The 27096-nt window shown below is 39.2% G+C and overlaps 1 protein-coding gene across 1 annotated transcript in view; it reads left to right on the plus strand.

The window, feature by feature from the left end:
* The window catches only part of LOC113545932 (gamma-aminobutyric acid type A receptor subunit gamma3), a 106487-nt gene that overhangs the window by 48400 nt on the left and 30991 nt on the right, over positions 1-27096 (plus strand). The window contains exons 4-5 of the mRNA XM_034310640.2: positions 15440-15660; positions 23237-23319. Of these exons, the coding sequence (XP_034166531.1) occupies positions 15440-15660; positions 23237-23319 (304 nt within the window). The remainder of the gene's footprint in view (positions 1-15439; positions 15661-23236; positions 23320-27096) is intronic.

The raw sequence follows: 27096 nt of genomic DNA on the forward strand, positions 1-27096 counted from the left end.
CAGCTCTGAGGGCCACGTCTGCAGAACGTCAGCACCTCAGAGGGACACGTCTGCAGAACGTCAGCACCTCAGAGGGACACGTCTGCAGAACGTCAGCACCTCAGAGGGACACGTCTGCAGAACGTCAGCACGCTCAGGGCTCGGTGCACCACGAATGCCCGGGTCATGGCCTAAAGCTTTCACTGGACTTTATTATTATTTTTTTAAAGTCCTGAACTTCGTGAAAGCACTGTGAAGGTCACAGCAGCAGAGGCTCAGAGAAAGTGGACAACAATTACACATAATTCCTGCTGATGGACTCATCGTTAACCCTTTAATCTGCAGATCAGACGCTGTAGGTCACGTGACGCTAGTGCTAACGTTAATGTTAAGGCTAATTGTTAATGTTTAACAGGTTACGATTTACATAATGCAAAAATAATGAATGAATAAATAAATAAAATAAACATTATTGAAGATAAACATACAAAAAAGAGAAAAAAAAGGAACAATAATAAATAAAAGATATGTGATATCTGCTGCCAATACACACAGAAAATAAATAAATAAATAAATAAAGGGATATATTTGCCTGAAAGAGCTAATAAAATTAAATTAAATTAAATTAAATAGTAATTAAAGAAAAGAAAGAAAGAAAGAAAAGTCATACAGAAGGAAAGAAAGAAAGAAAGAAAGTCATATAGAAGTTTAATTATTTACATAATACAAAATAATGCATGAATTAAATTAAAAAAAAATTCAAAATAAATACATTACAAATTAAAAATAAAATGAATGCACAACACATAATAATAATAATAATAATAATAATAATAATAATAATAATAATAATAATAGTAATAATAATAATCTCAGTGTTTAGGTGGCGCTACTGGAGCAAAGCAATGATGAAAAATTAATTAAATTTTTTTTTTTTTTTACCCACTGTACTGTATAACGAACATTTTTAGTAAATTTAGTAGATCTGGGTGTTTTGTTTTTTGAGTTCTGTGAGCAGGTGATCGAAGACTGAGAAGAAGGAAGGAAATTGCGTCTACCTTTCCTTGTACCTGAACATTTTTGCTTGTCTTTTTGGGCGAGTTTCAGTTGGGAATTTTGACGAAACCTGGCAACCCTCTCCACTTCTCCCCAAACTGACCTTATTCTTAAAAATATAATTATTACAGATCTAGATTATTACACTTTTAAGAAGTACAACCTGTACCTTTTATTAGCCTGAAACCTCCGAAAGCTCTGAAACACAGAAGACAAACAGCGTGATTAAACACTAAACGTGTGTGTGTGTGTGTGTGTGCGTGAGTACATCACAAACTGCTCGGCGTTTAGCGCTCTGCTGCTGACGAGGTATTAAACACAGGGTTGTTTTTCTCTCTTTTCCCTCACATCAGGTCAGCGTGCTGAAAATCTTCATGCTGGATCAGAGCAGCGTGTGAAGATATTACTGTAAAATAGATTGGACCTGTTGCAGGGCGATCATCGATCACGTCGACGTAACTACAAGCACAGAAGCAATTTCTTTTTCTGTCTGGACGAGCCGGGACGCGGACTTTAACTCAACCTGAAAAGCTCCTGGGGCTAATTCTGAGGATTTAGAACATGATACGCTAAATTAAGAACTTATTATATACGCATTACGAGCAGCAAAGTGATCATTATACACATATTAACAGCACAGTGGCTGTACAGTCCAGCAAACGCTATCAAATACCTCCTTTACCTGATTAATATGCGCTTCCTCATGACCAGCGCTAACGTTCCACACGGAGAAGCAGTGAGGTTCACGTGATGGTCCTGATTTATTAAAGATAAAAACGCAAAAACACCAGCAAAAACGTGGATGCTGATATAATAGCAGGTTCTTCTGAGGATTTGTGTTTTTCATACGAGCAAAATAACACATCCGTTTTGTGTGTTTGCGTTAATACACGCGCAATTTGAGCTGTTTTTAATCTAAATATATAAAATAACGGGCGGAGTCAATGCCAATAGTTATATATCACAGAGAACAGATATTGTATGTGTAAAGTAATCCAGCTGAAGGGCAGGTACTAAATTTGCAGCTGATAATATTTTGATCATGAGAAGGTTTATGAAGATTATACCTCGTTAATTTATTACTTCATCTTGTTTGGAGTTGTACTGAACATGTATTTGTGCACATGTGGCAAGTTTTACTTTCGGCTTCACTTCTGAGACTCTTAGAGAACTGAACAGAACGTGGCTCAAGATCATGAGCTAATAGCAGATGCAAAAAAACTCATAATTTCACCGATTATTCTTTAAATAAATGCAATAACATTACTTTCTTTCTTCCTTTTTAGTCCATTGCACATGCTGGTTAGCGTGCATTATTTAGAATCTTAGTAAATTGGGGCTGAGTAAACGAATTGATAATAGGTTGCTTTATTTAGCACTGGACATTTCAAGGTTATCACTTTAGCAGTAAGTGATGGATATAAAAGTTGATGTATCGTTTTCTCAACAATGAAAAAAACAAGTGGTCATAGAAGTCTTATTCACTCAGAATGAAAAATGTTTTACAGGCGAAAGCAAAAGTTTGTTCCCCGATAGATAAGACGTAATGCTACCACCCCCATGCTTCACAGTGGGAATGGTGTTCCCGGGGTGATGAGCAGTGTTGGGTTTTCTGCAAATCGAGTCAGGGTTATGCCGTATTCCTTCTGTTTTATATAGTGAATTTCATGTCGCTCTGCAAGATGTTTCCCAGAACTTTGTCCCGGACTTGTTTCGATCACTCTTCGGTCTTTAAGATGCTGTTTGTTTAGAAATGTTCTGTAACAAACTCTGGGTTCTTCCATGAGCACATATATTTATACTGAGATGATGTTACGCTTTAATTGCACACAGGTCAACTCCGTTTAGCTTTTTTTGTGTGACCTCTCTCTTCAATATTATGGCCATAATCAAAACATTTACATTACAACATAATATTTTTGAGTTCAGTGTGATTTTATTCGAACTTCTGGAGATATTGTTTGATGGCTCCTGAATTTGTTCATACAGATTTTAAATCTCGCCTCCACTAGAACCTTTATGATGTGTTTCTCTCCGCTAGGACGTCTCTGAAGACCTGTTGGTTAAATGGTGAGACTCTGATGGAGGAAAAGTTCAGGGTTTTATGCCGAGCACAGAAGCATGCATGGGCTTAAAGTCACTTAATTATTAGAGTGCACATTGTTCAGTCTATTTTAGGTCCCGATTTGTTCATTTGCTGAAAAGGCTGGTCAGGGCAGAATGTATAATTCCACTGCTAACGTCTGATTCATGCTTTTAGAGATCTGATCATCTCTCACATCACATCACAGTGTTGATTCTGGGAGAGTGGACGTCAGGGATAAGAGCTGTGTATTAAGGGTTTGTTCAAACAGCAGGCCAAAAATGAATGTAATTTGATTTGTTCACTGTATTAGCTGTCAGATCCACGTTGGTTATTATGGTATTGTACATGTACGCAGGGTAGAGCGGGACAGATCTCACTGAGACACTGAGATTTCACCTCATTTCAAATCATGTTTAGACTCCAAAAAACAGAAAGAAACAAGAGTTTTTAGATATGGAAATGAAGTAATCCCTAAATCCAAGAGATTGATAACACTACATAGCATACTGCTGTTATCCGATATCTCAGCTTTTCAGCTTCCTCTGTTGTGAATCTGCTTCTGAAAGGCCTCGTGATGTGTTAAATGTGTTGTTTAGATGTTTCTATACAATATGCAGTGATAAAAATCTGTGAAAATGCTCTTCTCAGGGCGTTTACAGGATACAGATCTCTGATATTACTGCTGATTATTCTAACTACAAGCAGAAGGTTTAAGCAGAGTGGGAAAAAAACAGGTTTATATTTCAGCTTTGTCCTGATATTCATAAACTGTAAAAGCCGTCAGTGTTATTTGTGATGAAATATCCACTTACAGATTACACTATTGGCCAAAAATCCTAGGACGCGTTCGAAAAAGTAGGTTTCTCATATTATGTGAATTTGAGTGAGTGTGGCTAAATGGTCCAAAAAGCAATTTTCTGAAATTTCAGCAATAGAAAGTTTCAAGCTAAAAAAGAAATTTCTTTCTGCACCTTATTTTTCAAGGAATGTGCTTGTTTTTGTGTGCAGAAATATGAATAGCGCCCCCAAGTGGTCAATTAGAGTGCAATTGCATCAGTTACTCGTGGGTCACTGCCTGAAACTACTACTCAAGTTTCATGACGTTAGCTCAGTGTTAACTCAAAGCGTCAAATGCATGCTGAAAGCTGATTGGCTGATGGTAGCCATGTTTTTTTTTTTTTTAATGAATTAGGTCATCATCATAAATCTACTTACAGATTAGCACAGAGATGCACCTTAACAAATATCAGCTTGACCGGAATTACAGTTCCTATGAAACAGTAATCTGAGTTTGGCTCCGCCCCCTTTGTAAGTGACCTCCGAATCTGGTATTACGTATGCCTTTCAAGTTTCATGCGAATTCATGCAAGCACTCACAAGTTGTGACTTACGAGTTACGACTGTTAATAAGTAAATAAGTAATAAGTAATGAATAATGAGTAAATAAGACTCCGCCCATTAGTATTGATTGACAAGTGGCGGCCATATTGTTTACAAATATCACGATTTTTTTGATAGGTATTGAGATTTACTCTGCTGAGTAGTTTGACACCAAATTTGTAGTTTTGCATATTATGTAAATTAGCAAAGGTGGGCGGAGCTAAAAGGTTCTCGAAAAGCACTTGTTCATGTAGGAAAGCAAGTTTCCAGTTTGTTCGAATGTGTCAGGAAATGAGTGCAGAAGTGCGCTGGCGGAGTTTGGGGAAGTCATTAGTTTTGATTCTAAAAGGAGAAAGTAGGTCAGAGCTGAAGGAGTGGAGGGAAGCCACTGTGTCTCGCTTACAGAACCCGGGTTCTTTATTCCACACCAGCTCATTAATCATGAACACACTCACACACTGCTGTAAATAAACCCTCCAGCAGCTCAGGGGTCACACACCGGAGAGAAGGAAGACAGGAAGAGAAGGAGCGTCTCCGCCGAGCTCCGCCCCGTCTCCGGCAGCGCGCTGAGTCAGCAGAGGCAGAAAAACGACGGGAAACTTTGGTTTATTACCAGCGAGAACTCGGAGGTCTGAGTCAGCAAGGAGCTGAGGAAAAGGAAATAAACAACTTCCTGCCAAACAGCGTTTAGTAACAAAGCGCTGAATACAGCTGTGGAGAAAACGTCCTCGAGTCGCTGACAAATCCCTAAACTCTGCTTCTGGGAAAACGAACAAACAAACAAACAAACAAACAAACAAGCAAACATTTTACTCACAGCTCAGCTGTTGCTGTTTTACAAATGATTAAAAAATCTTTCTTTATTTACTTCTACCTTTCATTTCTCCTTCCTCCCTTTCTTTTTTTCTTTCTTTCTTTTTCTTTTGATTTTTTTCCTCTACTTTTTCTCCTTCATCTCTTCCTTCTTTCTTTCCCTTCTTGATGCTTTCTTTTTTGTGCTTTTAATAAAGTTCAAATTTGTGACTTAATCTTCTTATTTCTTTCTTTTCTTTTGTTTGTTTTCCTTTACATTTCCTTCCTTTCTTCCTTCCTTACTTCCTACATTCTTTTTTCCTTCCTTTCCCTTTCTTTCTTTCTTTCTTTTTCTGTCTGTTGCTTTTTTCTTTACTGTTTTCTTTTTTTCTTTACTTTTTTCCTTTCTTCCTTCCTACATTCGTTCTCTTTCTTTCTTTCTTTCTTTCTTTCTTTCTTTTTCTGACTGTTGCTTTTTCTTTACTTTTTTCTTGTTTTTTCTTTACTTTTTTCCTTCCTTCCTTCCTTCCTTCCTCACTCTTTCTTTTTTGCACTTTCTTACTTTTGCTCCTTCTTTTGTCTTCGTTTCCTTTTAAAGTTCAAATTTGTGAATGAAGAAAAACAGAAGATTTTTTTTCTTTATTTCTTTATTCCTTATTCCGTTTGTTTTATTTTTCTTTTCTCGGAGCAGCCGGGGAAATAAAGGATAATATTCTAGGTTGTAAAGTGAGAGAAACATTGTGTTTTTTCCTCGCATCTCTTTTATGCGTGCTCAGTCATCAGTTTAACCTCACATGCTCCCAATTCCACTTCTAATTAACCGTGTCGAGTTTTCTCATAATTCCTGCATCCTGCTCTAATTTCCTGACACAGAGTGCGGTCTGGGAGCGGTGCGAGCACGGGCGACACCTAACACTCCTCACCGCGGGAGTTTATTCCTGAGAGCTCTAAAAGGGCACAGAGGAAGGAGAGCCGCATGAAAAATACATGGCCTCAGGTCTGTCGTAGTTTCTGCCTTCTTATAAATAAAAGATATTTTTAGCGATATAAAAGGGCAAAAGCGCAATAACCTTCTGTTTGTGTTACATAACGCACATTATGAGTGCGGAGTGGATTAGAGCTCGCTACAAACAGAGAGACAAAGCGACCGCAAGTTCATGATTTACCACAGCACTGCTCCACGTTCTGGATTCTGATTGGTCGTCAGGTGTTGATTAATCCTCTATAAGAGCAGCTCTGACAGTAGTGCAGGTTTATATTAATGCTCTCGTTATCGTTTCTATAGTAACAGCTCATTCACAGGGACATGAACAGAGGACACTCTGCTTTATCAACAGATTTAAATGTGTGTCGTCTTTGATATGGTGAAGTTTTTTTGTAAGGAGATGTTTATTTAACATGTATGGAAGGAGTCTCCAGTGTCAGCGCTTTGTAACAGTCAGAGGTAAAGCTGTAACTTTACGTTTTCTGACATCTTCAGGACAGAGGAGTTTACGTTTTGCAGTTTCTCCGTAACATGACAAGCTGTGAGGGTTTTTTGTCTTTAAGAGAGAGAAAAAAAGCTGATGAGGGAAAGATGTGAGAACAGGAACTTTATCAGGATTTCATTAAACTCTATGCTTGTATATGGCCAGAATGACAGTAAACTCTAATCTAAGCTCTAATCTAGTATCTGAATAAAGTAAAGCGGGGCGTCGGAGTCGTGTTTGTCGTCCTCTAACGCTCGCTTAACACCGTGCGACATTCGTAGACAAAAATCATACGTCGTAAAATAATTCTTTGGTCATGAGTTGAGATCTTCGAACGCATAATGTGACCTTCTCACATGATCAGAGTCAGTTAATCAATTTCGTGTCTCCGCAACCGAAGAGAAAGTTCTGCCAGGACATGAAGAACACACGTTATCACGCAATCTGGTATAGAATTCGCTCGAGATTTTATCGAGATCTTGTAATAATTTTAAAAGACACTGGGGATTGGGGTTATTTCAGGGTTGAGTTCGGGCTGAGTCGCCAGTCAGAGGGGAAGAAAATGCCTCGAGACAGGTCAGGATGCCTTGAGGCTTTCAGGACCCGATTTCCCATCTCTCTCTCTCTCTCTCTCTCTCTCTCTGGAGCTGAGGGATAAAACTGGATGAAAGTGTGATCACAAACTGGCAGCGTTTAGTGACCCACTTCGCGAAGTGTTCTGCTAGTGTAGCGAAGGAGAAGAACCGCTGACACTCACAACTCGTCCTTTAACAGCCATCCAACTTCAGCAGACGAGAGCGTGAGATGGAGAGACGAGGCTGAAGTCAGGCATCGGCACGGAAACACGAGGGAGGCACTAAGTAGGACGTGTGGTGCGTGGGTGAGAGACAGCAAGAGATAAACGGAGAGATAACAGAGCGAGAGGAGCTGAAGAGTGGGAGGAAAAGATGAGATGGAGGAGTGCAGAGTAAGCACTTTTTCTTCGTCATTCGAAAGTGCGTGAACGAGGAAGTTTCTCTCTGCAGGGAATTCCCACTGTACTGTTACGCCGTCTCAGTATCTCAGTCTATCTGTCGCAAAACACAAAGTCACAGCTTTACCTCTGACTGTTACAAAGCGCTGACACTGGAGACTCCTTCCATACATGTCACATAAACACCTCCTTACTTTAAGAAAACTTTAACATATCGACATCTTTTAAATCCGTTTCTAAAGCAGAGCGTCCACCGTACACATCCCTATGAATGAGCTGTTGCTATGGAAACGATAACGTATTAGAACAAGCGCATTAATATAAACCTGCGCTACTGTCAGAGCTGCTGTTATAGAAAACTAATCAACACATTCTGACCAATCAGAGCCCAGAACTCAACAGTGCTCTGGTGTAACATGTTATAATACACCTGTAAAGCACTAAGCACTTTGTTATTGCTGTGTTTATGGATGAAAATTTTAACACGTACATTAATTAATTAATAACATGTTCGTGTGGGTTTCATCCGAGTTCTTCCCACCTTCCAAAAGTGTGCCAGGAGGTGTATTAGCTGTGAAAGGGTGGGAATGTGTGTGTGTGTGTGTGTGTGTGTGTGTGCAGGGTACATTCCCGACTCACACCCGGTGTTCCCACGATAGACCCCGGATCCAACCAGGATAAAGCACTTCCTGTATGTAATGATTATTTTACTAGAACAGCACCACTCCAAGTGTTTTATTCTCTATTTATGAATGTGTTCATAAGCCTTCGTAGCGAGTCTAACCATACAGCAGTAGTGGTGTTTATAAGCGTATTAAATGTTTGTGTAGCAGAGCAGGAATATGAGCATAGGAAGCATATTAGCTTGCAGCACCTTCACTGGGACTCCGTATTGGTTGCCATGGGAGCAGTTTGCTGTATCTTTTGCAGAGTCAATGTTTGTGGGGTTTTTTGTTTGTTTCGGTTGGTTTAGTGGTCTCACTTGGCTTCTTTGCTGTTTCGTTAGGATATAAATAAGGCTGGTTTTCCTCCTGAGAGCAATAGCACACACCTGGAGGTCGAACCCTTTCCCTGCTCACTGATTCAATCTTTTTACCTGGACTGTTCTCAGGGACAAACATGTCTCAAGGAGTAACAGCTCCTTCACAGGGACTTGAACGGATTTAAAAACGCACGCAATCGCTGATGTGGTGACGTTTTCTGTTATGGAAGGAGTCTCCAGTGTCAGCGCTTTGTACCAGTCAAAGCTGTAACTTTAAGTTTTCCGAAATCTTCACGAGAGAGGAGTTTACGCTTTGTGGTTTCTCAGTAACATGAAAAGAGAGTGTGGTGAGAGAACGACTGTTTAATAAATGGATAATAATCATTATTAATTCGTTCATTAATAAATGAAATATATTGAAATCTTTGGCGAATCACTGTGGTATAAGAGGAATAACACACACCAGGATGTGCTGCAGTAGGAAAATAATCAACTTCATGTCCTCACCACACTGGTGTGGATTGTCTTCCTGTAAACGCACATCCTGTTGTGTGTTACTTTGTGTTGACTTTTTCAGTGTGGATGTGTAGGTGTTTCATTATCCTTCAGTTTTTACTCCTTAAACATTTATGTCCTTGTTAAAGCGATGTGTATGTGCTGACATGAGCACTGAGACGACTGAAATAACACGCCAGCATGTTTGCACACATGGTGAGGAAAAATATTCCGACTGTTTGCACAGTAAACCCAGACAGGTGGACTGATAAAGTCAATCCCGTTTTATTTGTATAGAGCTATAAACGATAGACATTGTCACAAAGCAGTAAAAGAGTGTTTATTTCTAACTTAATGGGAACGAGCTGCTGGCAGAAAAGTTTGCGAACTTTTTTTTTTTTTTTTTTTTTTTTAGGTATTCTTGTTGTAATTCTTACATAATGTTCAGAAAGTGGATGGAAACTCGGCTGTAGTCAGATTTATGGGTTCTTTACACTCAGCGTTTAGCACAATAATGTTGAGACTTTTGTTTTCTCGTATGCAAATCAGCCACCAGAGACGTAGCATGACGTCCCCATCGCCTAAATAAGAGCCTAATGCTCTCGGCGCCTGCCCTATTCCCGATTCATCCGAGCTTCGGTCGCTGTTCTCCCTGAAAATGATAAATGGCATGTAGAATTTAATTAGAGCTAAGGGAAGAGAAGGAGCTGGAAGAATCTCTATCTCCATACAAATCGAAGCCCAGCACGGCACTGCACGGCATGGAGGGGCCGTCTCGTTACTCCGAATGGTGTGATGTCTCTGTCAGGCGGAGATTCCTCGGATCCCTGCTCAGGGAATCGCTCATCTGTATGCAGGTCATTTCGTAGAGCGATGGGAACTTGAGCTGAACAGACCATGACACTGCGTAGCGCTGTAGCGACTTATCGTCCTCCCAGTGCTCTGTGATTCAAAAATGATCCTGCTGAAATTTAATAGTATTTATTAGCTGTGCAGGAATTAGACAGGAAGTGGTCGCTAAATCGTTCAATTTGTCTTCGAAATGATGTGAAAATACAAAGTCTGCTTCGTTCCTTATCTCCTCTAATTGGACCAGTGACTCTTATAAGCACATCATGACCATTATAGACCATTTAGGGATTTAAATTGCCACGGAAATAAAGAAATACGATGCCTCTCGATGCCTTGTGATTCTCGCGACTCGTGTTAACCGTTTTGATTAAATCAGCGCCAGCATGAAAACGTCAATATGCTTGCAATTATATAGACAGCTATATGAGTCAGGTGGCATAATCAGAATGTAATTGCATGAAAAAAATGGGCTTCATTATGTCGAAAGCAGCACGAGGCTGAGTGAAGTGGAATCCTGAGGTTTATTTTGAAGGAGACTCTTGGTCGGAGCAGGAAGCCAGCATCTTACTCACGTCCATCTCCAGCAAGGAATCTTTGTCACTCAGGCAGGGTTGCCAGATCTCAGGAAAATTTCATCAAAAATGCATGAACATCCTTCTTTTCTGTCGTGTCCTCTTGATTTCCCATCTTTCTTTATTCGAAAAGAAATAAAATATCTGAACTCAGTGCACTCTTTGATTCTCATTTGGGTCTAGAGTGTTGTTTTGGATAAGACGACACAGATAGCCTTCCTACACAAACATTATTCTTACCTGAATCAGTGGAATATCTGTAAAGTTCCCACTACAACTGAAACGGTTCTGTATATCGTAGAGTCTGCATTTACACTTTCCATACATACAAAATAGATTTTTTGTTTGAGAGGTGAAGTGTATGGTATACTGACGTATGCCGAATACTGGAGATTACAGGCTCAGTGTACAGAGTACTGAAGTTTACAGAATACTGAAGTGTATAGTGTACTGAAGTTTACAGAATACTGAACTCTACAGAATACTGACGTTTACAGAATACTGAACTCTACAGAATACTGAAGTCTACAATATACTGAAGTTTACAGAATACTGAAGTGTACAGAATACTGAAGTGTACAGAGTACTGAAGTGTACAGAATACTGAAGTTTACAGAATACTGAAGTGTACAGAGTACTGAAGTTTACAGAATACTGAAGTGTACAGAGTACTGAAGTTTACAGAATACTGAAGTGTATAGAATACTGAAGTTTACAGAGTACTGAAGTGTACAGAATACTGAAGTGTACAGAGTACTGAAGTGTACAGAGTACTGAAGTTTACAGAGTACTGAAGTGTACAGAGTACTGAGGTGTACAGAGTACTGAAGTTTACAGAGTACTGAAGTGTACAGAATACTGAAGTTTACAGAATACTGAAGTGTACAGAATACTGAAGTTTACAGAATACTGAAGTTTACAGAGTACTGAAGTGTACAGAGTACTGAAGTTTACAGAATACTGAAGTGTACAGAGTACTGAAGTTTACAGAATACTGAAGTGTACAGAGTACTGAAGTTTACAGAATATTGAAGTGTACAGAGTACTGAAGTTTAGAGAATATTGAAGTATACAAAGTACTGAAGTACTGAATTATTGAAGTGTACAGATTTTTGAAAATCTAGCCTTACTCGTTTGCTTCAGCATATGAAATTGGTGCTAAAATCTTGTCTACAGCATGAAGCATGACATAATCAGGACTAAAACAATAACAAGTAGCAGAATTACACAAAAAGTGAAGGATTAAATCACAGCCAAATATGACTGTTACTGCTTCTGCTCACTGTGCACGCCGTACTTCATCCTCAATTTTCATCCTAGCAACTTTGAAAAGTGTGAAGTGACAAAAACGCTGCTCAAACTGTTTGAACGCATCTGATCGCTAACTGTTGCAGGATGGGAAAAAAAATATTATTTGTAATTAATTAGTCAGATCTGACATTTCACTGTAGATCATTTTTAACCAACTTGGACTGAAATCTTTTGATGGAATCCTGAATAATTACAGCTAATTGATGTTAAATATATAGGTGGCTAATGTTAGCTAAGTGGATCTCCCCCTGATGGATTTTATTTCATATTAAATTGTCACTGGATCTGGTTGCAGCGTAATATCACGTAGAGACGATTAAATCGTATCGCACAAGCCTGATTTAAATCGTTTGTGGCTTAGTTTTCTTCTTTCCACACCCTGGTCTGAATACAGATGTGCGTAATTTCAGTATTGACTCAGCACTATGAACAGAGCTTTATTCTCATTTACTGTGCTAACAGAACGAGGCAGTTTTGTGCATTGACCTTTCCTTTTATTACACATCCTATAGTTTCCCCTTTAACCACACATCATCACCATCTGGCCTTTATTGTGTTATTTTTTCCAGATGTAATAGTCCGGCTAATGATAATGATGTCATTGCACATGTTTTCCTCTCCGACATGCTGGCTGGGCCTGAGGTGATGTTCTGTTTTTCATGATCTCCCTTTGGATTTCAGCATAAAAGGTCACATCTATGGCTCGGCGGTGGTCCTGCTAAATGAGAGCGGTATTGAAATGAGGTGGAAAGATCCGGAAAGGTCAAACGACTGTCAGAGGTGTTAGAAAGCAGGGCAGATGTGTGACACCCGCCATTAATCACCACCGTGCATGAGATATACCTGCTAGCGTTAAATAGTTACTCTTTAGCACTTTTTTTAACTTTTGCACCAGCAAAGATATTGGCTATTTTACAAAGAGACTCATCTCTGAGAAGGTCATACAGTTCTGTGCAAAAGTTTTGGCACCCTATTTTTTTTTAGTACAAACTTTGTTATAGATGTTTATTTTCTGACTTCTTCATTATTGATTCAGTACAAAAACGTTTTCGATTCCAGACATTAGCTTTCCAGCACAAAATTAAAATGTTCCAGAAAAATGTTTGTATGTCAGTAAAGAAAGCAGCAGATTCCATAAGAGACACTTTTCAGATAAAAACATAATGAAGGCTGCTGGGTTTCGCTGCAGAAATAAGAAGCGAGTCGACAGTCAAAGTCTCCAGAAGAACTGTGGCTGCTTCTGCAAGATGCTCAGTAACACTTCCAGCTCATTTCCTTAGAAAACTGCACACACTGCACCTCAGATACTGCTTTATTTATTTAAAGCGAAGGATCGTCACATTAAATACTGCCTTTGTTTCATTTATTATTGTTTAAAAAATACTGTTTAGTATTTTTTTTATGTAGAAACATTTAATTTTATTACTTTCTCGAAGGCATCTTTGCTCTACAGCATTTCTTTGCATGTGCCTAAGACTTTTGCGCAGAACTGTACAATAAATTTGTCCTATTATTAGAACATAACGATGGTACAGATGCCTCTGTTCCATTAATCCAGCTCATGGTCGGTGAGTTAAAAGGAGTCTTAAGAAGTCTTATGTCACATCTTCGTGAAGGCGTATGGGAGATTTTAGTGAAATGGGATGAAATGGACGGAGAGATTTAGGCGCACTTCAAAGAAAGAGAAGAATAATGAGGCCATTAGTTCTTTCACCTCACATCGGTCCGAAGAAGCTGTTTTTACCCCCTGAAACTCAGAATATGTATATTTTGATCTCGCCTCTCTGATTAGTTTACAGTCATGTTTGAAAAGAAAAGTCACTGCATTTTTTTTATGTGTTAGTTTTTTGCATGCAGTAACTATCTCCATCTCTAATGACTTTAAGTCATGTGACTAAATGGCTTAATAAAAGCTATAGCAAGAGGAGATTCCTCATTAGCTGCTAGTAATTGGGTGTCCTCTATACTGGAATTGAATTTTTAAGCCAGTGTAAGGTGAAATTAACACTTATTCAATTAGTGTTAATTTTTTTTTTTTAACAAAATCATAACTTTCTCTATGTTCTCTCACTTTCAGGTGTCAGTGATTGCTATGCTGCACTAACATTTTTAGAAAAAAAAGTTTTTACGTGCGTCTTACGTGGTTTTTTAGGTTATTTTTGCTATAAGTATTTTTTACAAGTATTTTCCTTCACTTGTTGGAACATAAATGGATTTTTTATACGAACATCTTTTGTTGTTCTAGGATATTTATTTGTTTGTTTGTTTGTTTGTTTGCGCAGGATTGAGATTTTTCCTGAATAAAATTAATAATTAAATTTTATTTTACCTGTACAGTCAGACAGTGGCATCCACCATCACATCATTAATAATTAATAATATTATTATAATCAGTCAAATCCACCTAAAGCCAGCTTACCTTCTACCTTTAATTAATTTATCTATAAGTCAGTGTGCTTTATAGCGTGTCATTAGCACTGCGCTAAACCTTTATACTTCAAATACTTTAATAAGCTTATATAATAATATAATATAATATAATAATAATAATACACACTGATATCTGTCACAAAATTGTCATCTATCACTATTAACATTGACATTAACAGAATTTTACAATGTAAGTCATTATCATTTATTAAACTCTGTATTTTATTATGTAAATTGTTATATAACTTCATCATATTTCTGACAAGAAATACTGCGTTTATTGTTCGCTTCTTAAATGGCCCTGGATACACCATTTCATCAGGCTATTTCTTGGAATCAGATTGTTTTTTTTTTTTTCAAGCTTCAAAATGACGCTGAAAACCGAGAACCTAAAAGCTCAAGGCACATTTTTAAGTGCTGGACATTTATTAAATAGACGCCGAGCTTCCAGTAAACCTTGTTTTCAGTTTATTTTCTTCTCCTATCTGATTAAACTTATCAGTCTTTGGAGTGAAATGAAAAGTGGCCTGCAGGTCAGCTGTAAAGCTGAAGGCCAGGTCTCGAGCCACATGCATTATTTAGAGTCAGTAATCCTCAGAGACCTGACATGAAAAGCCCCGGGCCTGTTTTTTCCTAACATCACATTTCATAAGTGCATCATCAGACCTGCTGCAAACACTGTGCAATAAACAAAGAGGACTGGAGAGAGAAACAGAGCGAAAGCTGAGTGTTTATACTGTCACGGCTCAGGATTCATTCATTCGTTCATTCAGGAGTCATTCAGGAGTCATTCAGGAGTCATTTAGGAGTCATTTAGGAGTCATTCAGGAGTCACTCAGGAGTCATTCAGGAGTCAGAGTGCACTCTTTTTCTTCTTTCTTGAAGTTAATAAGACTTGCACTACTGTTACAGAACATTAATCCACGCCTTCTGACCAATCACAATCCAGAATTCAACAGCGCTGGTGTATAAAATGTGGTCTAGAATTAACCATCCATCTTTCCTATTGAACACTGACTGTGCGTCTGTGTGTGTGTGTGTGTGTGTGTGTGTGTGTTCCAGGAGTATCAGATCGATATCATCTTTGCTCAGACGTGGACAGACAGTCGACTCAGATACAACAGCACCATGAAAATATTAACTTTGAACAGTAATATGGTGGGACTGATTTGGCTCCCGGACACAATCTTCAGAAACTCCAAGAACGCAGACTCGCATTGGATTACGACACCCAATCAGCTACTCAGGATATGGAATGATGGGAAAATACTTTATACCCTCAGGTATGTGAGTCTTTATCCTGCCGCACTGGTTGCTTTGAAATGAAAAGGTTTAGGGATGGCATGAATTTTAAAATCCTTTCAGTTAATCCAAAGGAATTATCAAGAGTAATGTTGAAATTCTATTATACTAATACTAATACTACTACTAATAATAATAATAATAACGTAAATACATGTTAGTCACTATCACATGTGGCAGATGTCAGTGTTTTCAGTGATATCGGTCTTGTGACAGTATTATCACAGACGTCAGTGTTGACATACTGTGTGTCAGTGTTGTGGAACTGAGGTGTCACTGTTGTCAGTGATGTGGTCAGTGATGACGGTGTTAGAATGGTCAGTGTTGTCTGTGCTGTCAGTGTTGTGAGAGATGTCAGTTTTGTGTGACGTCAGTGCTGTGACTGTTGTCAGTGTACTAACACTGATTGATGGTAGTGTGGGGGTTTGATGTCAGTGTTGTGCCAGATGTCAGTGTTGTGCCAGATTTCAGATTGGTATGATGTCAGTGTTGTGACAGATGTCAGTGTTGTCACTAATGTCAGTGTGGTGACAAATATTAGATTTGTATGATGTCAGTGTTGTGACAGATTTCAGATTTGTGTGATGTCAGTGTTGTCGCCAATGTCAGTGTTGTCGCCAATGTCAGTGTTGTCGCAGATTTCAGATTTGTGTGATGTCACTGTTGTCGCTGATGTCACTGTTGTCGCTAATGTCAGTGTTGTGCCAGATGTCAGTTTTGTATGCGACGTCAGTGTTGAGCCAGATGTCAGAATGTCAGTGTTGTCAGTGTACTAACAGTAATGTCAGTGTTGTGCCAGATGTCAGTTTTGTGTGATGTCAGTGTCGTGACTGTTGTCAGTGTACTAACAGTAATGTCAGTGTTGTGCCAGATGTCAGTTTTGTGTGATGTCAGTGTTGTGACTGTTGTCAGTGTACTAACAGTAATGTCAGTGTTGTGCCAGATGTCAGTTTTGTGTGATGTCAGTGTCGTGACTGTTGTCAGTGTACTAACAGTAATGTCAGTGTTGTGGCAGATGTCAGTTTTGTGTGATGTCAGTGTCGTGACTGTTGTCAGTGTACTAACAGTAATGTCAGTGTTGTGCCAGGTTTCAGTTTTGTATGCGACGTCAGTGTTGAGCCAGATGTCAGAATGTCAGTGTTGTCAGTGTTGTGCCAAATGTTAGTGATGTGCGTTTAAACTCTGTAGCTCTGTACTCTCATGTGGTCTAGTATTGGATGGCTTCGAGTTGCTCCAGCTGGAGTGAGAGCCACTAAAGCCTCCAAGGTTCATGATTTGTGGAGGAAAGATCAACAAAACCCTCCATCATGAAAGCAGGAACATTTTTGCTGTTAGTCCAGATTCAGACACTCAGGCTTTGTGGCAGTATGAACCTCAGGGTGTGTGATATTGAGGGCGAAGGCACTGAATCATCCTCCACAGCCCAGTTCGGTCAGAAAATGGGAAATATGAAGCAGTGGGAATTAGATTCAGTGTCAGACTTCTGCTCAAGTGTAAACAAAGAGTTTGATATAGTGGATGTACAGAGACAAGGGTGGGGCAGATCGGTATTTAGGGGGAAAAAAAAAATTCTGTATTGTCACAGATTACCAGCACAAATTCTCCCTCTGGACTGAGACCTAAAAATAAATAGAATAAATGTTTGAGCCACATGGCTGCTGGTATTTTAGGAAAAAGATTAAACGCTAACTACATTGCCATATTGCCGTGAGACAACAGGATTACAGGCATAACTATATCTAAAGAAAAAAAAAAGAAAAAGAAATATTACGCAAAGAAACTACATAATGGTCCAGAATGTTGAGGAACAAAATTATTTCGAAATAAAATGTAAATAAAATAGCTGACTAAGGAAGGAATAAAACACTGTGTGGTGGTGTTACAGTAAAATCCCGAGTGACGGAATGGCTTGATGAAGTTGTTGTTATCACTCTGAAGTTGATTATTTTCCTATTAGAGCATGTCCCGAAGTGTTTTATCCCCTTTTTTACCACAGCGATAGTCCCTGTGAATGACCTGTTACTATAGAAACAAGAGTATTAGAACATATTAGTGCTGCTGTTGATTAATAGTAAATTAATCAACACCTGGATTCTGACCAATCAGAATCCAGAACTCATCATCGCTGTGCTATTTAAAGTGACATTTAAAGGCTGTCCTTCTTATACACCCCTCAAAAAGAGCTTTATATTTTATGTCATGCTTTAAGGTGATAATTGGTTTACTTTTCCAAAGTATGTGTTACCAGACAAGAAGAAGCCATACGAATAAATATAATCAGCTCGACAACGGATATTATGCTCATTCCTAAGCTCAGACCTGGACACACGCCTGCCTGCTCTGCCAGAACTCGAAAATGTCCAAGCCTGCAAAATGCCACCACGGTTTACTCCAGTTTCGCAAAGCGCAAATGACTTCAATTAATATGGAGAGTGACATTTCATCGGCCCCTTCACCCGCCGTGCTCTTTCATAATAAACCAAATATCACTGGCACAAATCTGAATATTGATATTCAACAGAGCTCCATATGGGAGCCTCGAGCTAGGCTTTGTCCCAGATCAGCCTCGCCCACGGCGTTCGCCTCTAAACCAGAGCTCTGCTTGTCTTCCCGCCAAAGAAATTCTTCATGTGGAGCAGGAGAAATCTCTGCTTGATCCAAATAGAGCGTCTACACCGCCTGCGCTGAATAGACCTCGGCACAGCGAGCCCGGCTCCGCGAGAGACGAATTAACCAAGCTGCAATCTTCCCGAAATACATTCTGCACCTGCAGAGCACCGCTTGAAATGTGATTGTCTGTGTTTTCACACGGCTCTGACGCCGCAGTCTTAACAAAAACCACTAACGCTGTCTGGCGTGTCATGCGTGCCGATTTTCAGCTGCGTCTGCCGGGAGGTTTCGGCGCTGGCTTTTTCGAGAAATGTACGCTTTTGTTAAACAATATTACTTCCCTGCTTCCTCCCTAAGCATCCAAAAAGCATCAGAATGAGGATTTAGCTCAGCTTGGATCCAAAAGAAGGAATCAACAGCCCCTGTGGTATAGCTGATCTCTCCACTAACACACAAAAGCAGCACCACAAGGTGCCTTGGTACTATTGTTGCATTTTCAGTGTCTAAGAATTTCTTATATTACACTTTCCAAGTTCTCAGTAATATGACAAGCTGCATTTGTTTTTCTTTCATTAACTTTAAGAGAGATAAAAAAGGAAGGCTGGTGCAGGAGAGAGCTGCTGTAACGAAAGTGAAATCTTGTTTCATAGACATTCCATAATATTAAACGAACAAAAAATGTGTTATTTAATAAATACAGTTTTGTAATTGTTAGCTGTGGTATAAGAGGAATGTGATTTCTCCAAATATTAATTGTAAACATAATGTTCATGCTTTCGTGCACAAAACGTGACAAGACGTAATTCCTTCTTCAGGAAAGCCTAATCACTGGTACACATTTGAAGCCAACTAGTTGAAGTAAAACCTTGGCCTCAAAAAGGATTTGATGGTTTTTCAATCTCTAGCTTGACTTGGACTCCTCCCCCTTAAGACTCGGTCTTGACTCCATCTTGGCTAGTCTTGGAATTGTCTTTACTTGACAATGGTAGTCTTGACGACAGCCCTAGCAACTGCACTGAAAAACCATTGGCTCCCGAGTGGTGCAACAGTAAAGGGTTTGCGAGTTCGAGTGCCATAGAGAGCGAGGTATACTCTCTCTCTCCCCTAGCAATCACAGCGTTGGTATCCAATCGTGGGCGTCTGTGAGTTCATGCATGCGGAAGGGGGCGGATAGCACTTTGCTCAGAGTGTGTTACTCCACCTCATGGCGCAGCATGAGTAGCAGTTTGAAAAGATGAGCTTGGTGCTTTGTGTGTCTCAGAGGAAGCACATCATAGCCTGTAGCTGCTGTATGATGGAGAGAGCTGACTGGTGGCTGGGGATTGGCTAAGACTAAATTAGGGAGAAAATCAGGGAAGTTTATTTAAAAAAAAAAAAAAAAACACTGCCTGTGTGTAATCTGCTACTGCTGTAAAAACATTGCATTGCTGTGAGTCATAGCATCTTATCAACTTTTAATTAAGACATAATTCCAATGTCTTTTTTTGCACCAAATGTTTGTTTCTTTTTGTTTTGTTTGTTTTTTTGTGGCAAGTCAGCCCCGGTTGTGGCCGTGAACCCCACTTCCTGGTTCCCATCAGCCTCACAGACTACAGCCAGATCACGTGACCATGTCACATGACCATGTCACACGCTATTGCCCTTCTCATGTTTTGTGTTTCGCCTTGATTAGTGTTTCTATTGAAGATTTTTGTTTGATTGCTAAGCTTCTGTTGTCTGTTGTGTGCTTCATGCTGTTTCCACTTAAGTTCTTGTTTTGCTCGTTTTATGAATCGTGTTCTGCCTTTGATTTATTGTTAGTTTTGTTTGCCTGGTATAAAATCAGATAGTCTCCACCACTATCTGACATTTTGTTACATGTACAAGGACATGCAAAGACACTTTTGTACAGTGATTTCGTAATGCATTGTTTTCTTTCATTTTCACCATTGACATGTATTTTTAAAATGGTCGATTAATACCATGGTATTTTTTTGACTTGGTTATCATTTTGTGAAAATATCCAACCACACCGTCGGTCGTTAATGACGATGCCTTGGGTTTGTGATGTGGAAGAACCACAGGGACAGGGAACCCTGAGCGTTTCGGTGTCCTGATTCTCAGAACTAGGGCAGATCTGAGTTCAGTGAGCACGCACATATCAGGATCCAGCTCTTGGCACACTGTGACATGTATTTGTGAAAGTGGAACAAGAGCGTGTTCAGTGTTGCGCATAACCCTGAGACAGAAAGTCTATGCAAGATGGCTTCCTGTCCAATCGAAGCTCACGTCCCGTTTCAGATTAGACGCTGTAATAATAAGAGCTGGGATCTGCCTGTGCATTGTGTGTTGGATGGAGCGATATTAATCACCTACAGTCAGCGAGGATGCTGGAGCTCTTTAGAACCATAGCGAACAAAGAACTCTTCTATGACTTTTTTTATTGTTAACATTTATTTATTTATATTTATTTATGGATGATGGAGATGAGCCAGGGAGCATTTAAGCTCACATCTGCCCTCATTAGGAAAATCCACGTGGTATTTTCTCTCACTTTAGAGCTGATATGTTCACCAGAAAGCCAGGAAATTGTTAATTTCCTTTTGTATAATGCAAAAAAAAAAGTCCAAGTATCTACTGAGGATTTGAGTCTTTCACATGAACAGTATAACACTTCTGTTTTGTCTTATTGCTTTAATGAATATGTAAAATAGTGGGTGGAGCCGATGCGAATCGATTAATATATCAACGTCAGTGCTATACAGCAGTCTGAAAGTCCCATCTGGAATAGAAATCGCGTGTAAATTTAGATAAAATGTCTCCTGATCTTTCTCCAGTGTTCAACTGTCTGGTTTCAGTGCCCTCAGATTCTTCTTGATGTTTGACAGGAGTGGAACGTGATGTGGTCTTCTGCCGTTGTAGCCCATCATCCTCAAGGTTCAGCATGTTGAGATGCTTTTCTGCTCACCACGGTTGTAAAGAGTGCTTATCTGAGTTATACAGTGTTTTATTCTGTACATGTATAAGTTCAATACAATGAAATGGCTTTCTATGTGTATTCTAGGTTCTGATCAGTGGCCCAGAGCTGTTTAATAATCTGGTCTGATCAGACACAACCGTCCACACTTGCAATCTAGAGCATTCTGAGGTAGACATGTTCATTTAGCAATAACTGCGACCAATTTCTCTTAATTATATCCTGTAAAAATGAGTGGATATAAATAACATGCACTCAAGCAGGAGGTAGGCATGTCTCTGGGTGGTGAAACATGAAACACACACTTTCACTAATACAACCTGTGTGTCTGTGTGTGGGGGTGGGGGTGGGGGTGTGTCTGTGTGGGGGTGTGGGGGGGGACTCGACTTTGGTGCCTTTTCAGTGATGGAGTCATATTTTTTATGCTTTATTATCCAGTACAGTAGGTCAGAATCTGCATACATCTTCTTCTACCTCCAATAAAACGGGGGTCATGCAGAATAAAGCATTAAGCCACTCGAGGCTGTGCCCTCAGGCGACTTATCACTTTTATAAAACTGCGCCAAAAAACAATATGATCAAATCCACCAGTGTTCAGTTTTTTAAAATGACATTTATTATTAATAATATTTACTAGAACTCTTCTGGTACGTAATGTAGCCTGTTAACAGAAAGCTCTGGTTGCTAAGCAACCTAACACGCAGAGATTAGGGCGTTCTCGTGGACAGAACAATGGCTGTGGTGTAACGGTTTTATCGGTTTAAAACGTGGCGCATTAATACAGAACTCTGTGACTGAGATGCGTCACAGGTTTGTGTTTACAACAATCCATTTTATAATAAAGATCCACCACAACGCCACAGTAAACAAGGCAGTAAGAACGACTATTACATCACAGTCACACTAATTCTTACTGTCTCTGTATTTAACTCTTTGACATCTAAGAATTATCAAATTATTTTAGCTTTAATGTTAATTCACTCTTACCCTCTCCTTATCATATCATACCAGTCTTTTTTTCTCAGTTTAGGACTCCGAGTGTTTTTTCCTCTTGAACCACAGAAACTTACCAACTTACCACACGTAATGATGTGGAACAACCGTAAAGCAAGTTAGTTCCTGTTCTCACTTATGTTATAGCAGCTATGACAGAAACGCACCTGACATCACAACAAAATGGCTGTGCACATTCGACAGTAAACAGATTTCACTTTGTGTTATTTTCTACTCGATATGTAGCTTTTGTGTTGTTTTTGCAGCTATTTAAGTTTACATTTGTAACTCTGCTGAAAATCAACTTGTTACAGGTTTCCAAGTACAAGGGAATAAAGCATAAGCACGTAGTTCACTAACACTCATTGCGAAGTCTTGCCAACTACCTTGCCAACTACCAACTACAGTTAAAGAAATAATAATAAAGCTCAGAACTTACGCTTTATTATTATTTCTTTAACGGTTTTACTATGCCATTGACTCTCGTCTATATTTTGGATTATTTTTAATATATTTTTTTTTTTTACTTTGAACTTTGCTTTGAATTTTTGAATTGTTAATAAACCTCATGCACATGGACCCACAACACCTTCTGAATCCAGAATCTATTTTATCCTGTATTTTGCAGTGAAGAAGTGTGTGTTTGTGCTTCGACAGCTTTCACCGAGACCTTTCTTGATCGCAGCATTTTGAATTTTACAATCTCAAAGTTTTGCACTTTTCAAACTACAGAATTAATGCGCTTGCGCTTCTAGTTTTCTGCTTCAGTTGCTCAATTAATTATAAAGGGTGAGAGTTTGGAAAAGCACACTTGCAGTTATAATCCTCAGAGAACAGATCGTTATGTAATAAATTAGCAATGCTATAACGTGGGATTAAAGCCGATTTAATTGAACACGAACATCTGTTCACAAATTTGTTTTTTATTGCATTTTTTTACTCCTACTCCTCCTTCGGTATTTTAATTTTTTCTTACTGGTGTCTGTGTTTTCTGACAGGCTGACTATAAACGCTGAGTGTCAGCTGCAGCTCCATAACTTCCCCATGGATGAACACTCCTGCCCACTCATCTTCTCCAGCTGTGAGTGTCTGCACACACACACACACACACACACACACACACACACACACACACTGTAAATGTCTCTCAACCAGCCAGCTTACCCTTCACTGCCTGGCTTTTAAAGATAAATATGTGTCTCTATACTTTAACATACTGTATATAGTGTTATTTCTTCTAATTCTAATCAGCCTACTTAAGCATGTTATAAGCGCTATTTGGACAGGATTAGTTCTCATGACATATATGTAATAATGGATAAACGATCTCTGTATAAATCACAGAGATGGGTGTGTCTCCATGATGTACACATTCTCATCATTATATCTGTGTTTACTACACACACACCTCGTTTTAATATAATCTGATTGCGTTATATGCGCTTGTTGTCGCTTGATCATTAGTAGGTCACATGACCATAGCGTATGTAGCTGTACCTGTGCTTGGGACTCTATAACTTACCTAAAACTCTCAGCCTCTCTGACACGTCGTGTTAAACATCATCTGTATTTTACTGTTCTGCGTTTTAAACTCGGTTTTGTTTTGGTTTAGATAGAAGAGAGCGAGTGCTTCCTCGAACAAAAACCACGAAACCTCTTTTCCTACAGGATATAACAGAATCTTTACCAACATGTTAATTCAGATAGGATATATATCACCTGGAGTTATTTCAAAAACTGGTTCACTAACACTCATTGCGAAGTCTTGCCAACTACCCAGTGTAAGTTCTGAGCCTTGGTGTTTCTCTGAATGTTTTACTCTGCCACCAACTCTTGTCTGTGTTTCAGCATTATTGTGTCAGGGTGAACATTTATTTATTTTTTTATTCTTGCCTGTTTTTTGAACTTTGCTTTGAATTTTTGGAATTGTTAATAAACCTCATTCGCATGGATCCTTAATGATCCTTCTGACCAATCTGAATCCGGAATCTGTTTTGTCCTGTATCTTGCAGTGAAGAAGTGTGTGTTTGTGCTTTGACAGATGTTTCTTGTTCACAGCTTTTAGAATTTTACAAACTTAAAGTTTCCAAACTACTGAATTAACGCACCTGCGCTTCTAGTTTTCAGCTTCAGTTGCTCAGTTAATTATAAAGGGTGAGAGTTTGGAAGCACACTTGCAGTTATAATCCTCAGAGAAAAGGAAACATATATTATGGGATACTTTATTTTTGTGGATCTTGTTAACAAAGACATTTAAATCGTACTTGATTGCCATCATGATAGTTGGCCTAGTTGGATAGCTGGTGATCCCGATACTATCACCAATCATCGTAAGCCTGCTAGGCACCACATAATTCATTATGTGCTGGAAAAGTACTAGAGTACTGTCTTATCAAGCAACAGTACTGTTTAGTATCTTTGTTTAAAAAGAGGATGTGTCGTATTTGGGGACCTCGGGGCAAGGTATTATAGAAAACTAATCAACTTCAGGGTGATGACAGTAACTCTGCTTCATCACACCACCCTGTTGTTGAACATTTTCACAAAGCAGTATGACAACGAGTGTTCTTTTCCTTATATAATGAGGGTAAAAATGTTTATAGATTATTTAAAATGACCTGAGCTACAGTTTGATGTTATACAGCTAATAGGCTACAAACACTGTATTGATGAAACAGTTTTAATGTCTGGCTTCTAAAAATAGCATCCCTAATTTGCCCGTAAGCTCCAGAAGAGATTCAGGAAAGCCCTGCGGTATAAACATCGAAAGAGATATTGAGAAAACATTGGGCTTGTTCTCGACGCTGAACCCGTGGAGACGACCCTCATTACACAGACACGGAGAAACGCACGGAGACCCGACTGGGTCAGCTTTTGTTCATCGTCTCTCGAGCTGAAAGAAACTGCCAAACGAAGACCTACAGCATTTCCTGAACCTGTCTGGAATACAGACGAGATGCACTGTCTCTCAGAAAAGCGAGAGAGAGTGAGAGAGAGAGAGAGAGAGAGAGAGAGAGAGAGAGGAGGAAAATGTTAAATGGTCCTTTAGGCACAACAGCATCCTCATCCCTTGTTGACTGACTCTCATCTCCCAGGTGACGACCCCTCGCTATTTCCGTTTCGGAGAATACAGAACGTCCCGAGTGGTGCATTTTAAATAAACGGCGAAATGTAAATGAAGGTTAACGTCCACTTGTCTGGAAACTGTAAATCAGCCCCTCCTGGTACAAGTATCCAAAACACAGTGAATGTATTCCGGCTAAATCGCTTATAGCAGCGTGATCTCAATCCCGAGAGGAACGCCGGCCAAACGGATCGTTTTAATATTTCACACATTGCTGCAGAGCAAAATAGTTCTGGGAAACAGATTTGGGGAAGCAGATATGCAGAGCGCAGCGTGTCGCTGTTTCAGTGTCACTTTTAGCCAAATGTCCAAGCTATTTAAATCTTCTTATACCACAGAGGTGTGGAATTCTCATCTCCAGTGTTGATTCGTTTCCTTACAGTAGGTTTATATTAATGCGCTCGTTCTAATGCGTTATCGTTTCTATGGTAACTTTAGAAACGGATTGAAAAACATTGCATTACCTTTTATATCCGGCTGTATAGAAGCATCATGTTATCATTACCTGTCATTATGATAATAGCTGAAGTGCATGTTTTATTACATGATCGCAGTTAAAGCTACATCTCATAGGACGTTATCTCACACTGTTCTGGTCAGTTTTAATTAGAACTTTTCCTATACGTACTTTTTGATAATAAGTATTGTTTTTGATTGTTGTCGTGGTTACAATCCAACATCAGCAGACTGGTTAAGAATGGATTAAAGGGGAAATAGTTGGTTTATTTTTTACTAGTATAGATAACTTGAAAAAAATAGGTTTAATCCGCAAAAAAGGATCCTAGTGATCCCATCCTCGTGGATCATCACGAGCTGAATTTTGCATGGTCATGGGGTTATAACTTGGCTTTCACGCAGCTGAATTTAGCTAACAATACTAACATGCTAATAATGGAGCTTAACGCTCATAAGACAGCACTCGTGAACATTCTCACTAATTAGTATGAACTGAATTATTATTAGTATGAACTGAATTTTGTCTTTCCGGTGTTGTGACTCGGCTTTCACACAGCTAAATGCCAGAGTGTGGTTAAAATGTTAACTCTAGTTAGCAGGCTAACTCCAGCTATCAGTTTTGGGGGCGGAGCTTTGTGGGCATGGGAGTAAGGAGTAAAACAAAATCATTAAAATCTTATTTAACTCCACCTAATGCACCTTTAAGATAACATTTTTAGTTATGAATCAGCCAATCAGAAACATTTATTTTATTTTATTTTACATGAAATATACTCTGATGAATTGTTATGTGTGAAATCTATTTCTATTTAAATCTATTGTTTAGAAATAGACCTGAAATAATCTACTGCTCTATATTATGGAATATGGAGTATAACGGTCATGAAGTATATGCTAACAGCATAAAGATTAGCATGTCATGGGATTAAACATTCTAACAGCCATTGCGATATAGATACCTATGACATCTTTGTGGACTTTATGATGCTGTTATGAATATGTATTTGGAGGATATGAAAGAATTTGAAATTTTCATTGTGTCAAAGGCGTCAGTCATTCTGGTCTGGATGATGAATATTATTTCCAGCCCCATGTTCCTATTTAATGCTTGCCGGGACTTTAAAAATGATGGAAACGAGTTTTCCGCCGCACAGAGCATGAGTCACTCCCTTCCATCGAAGTGCCATTAACGGAGAGAATTGCTTCGCCCCACCCCACTCAGCAGGCTTGACAGGAAGCACATTAAGCATCAGGCCACCGATGAATGGACTCCCACTC

Source organism: Pangasianodon hypophthalmus, chromosome 2 (genome assembly GCF_027358585.1).
Source record: "Pangasianodon hypophthalmus isolate fPanHyp1 chromosome 2, fPanHyp1.pri, whole genome shotgun sequence".
In the NCBI taxonomy this organism is placed as follows: domain Eukaryota; kingdom Metazoa; phylum Chordata; class Actinopteri; order Siluriformes; family Pangasiidae; genus Pangasianodon; species Pangasianodon hypophthalmus.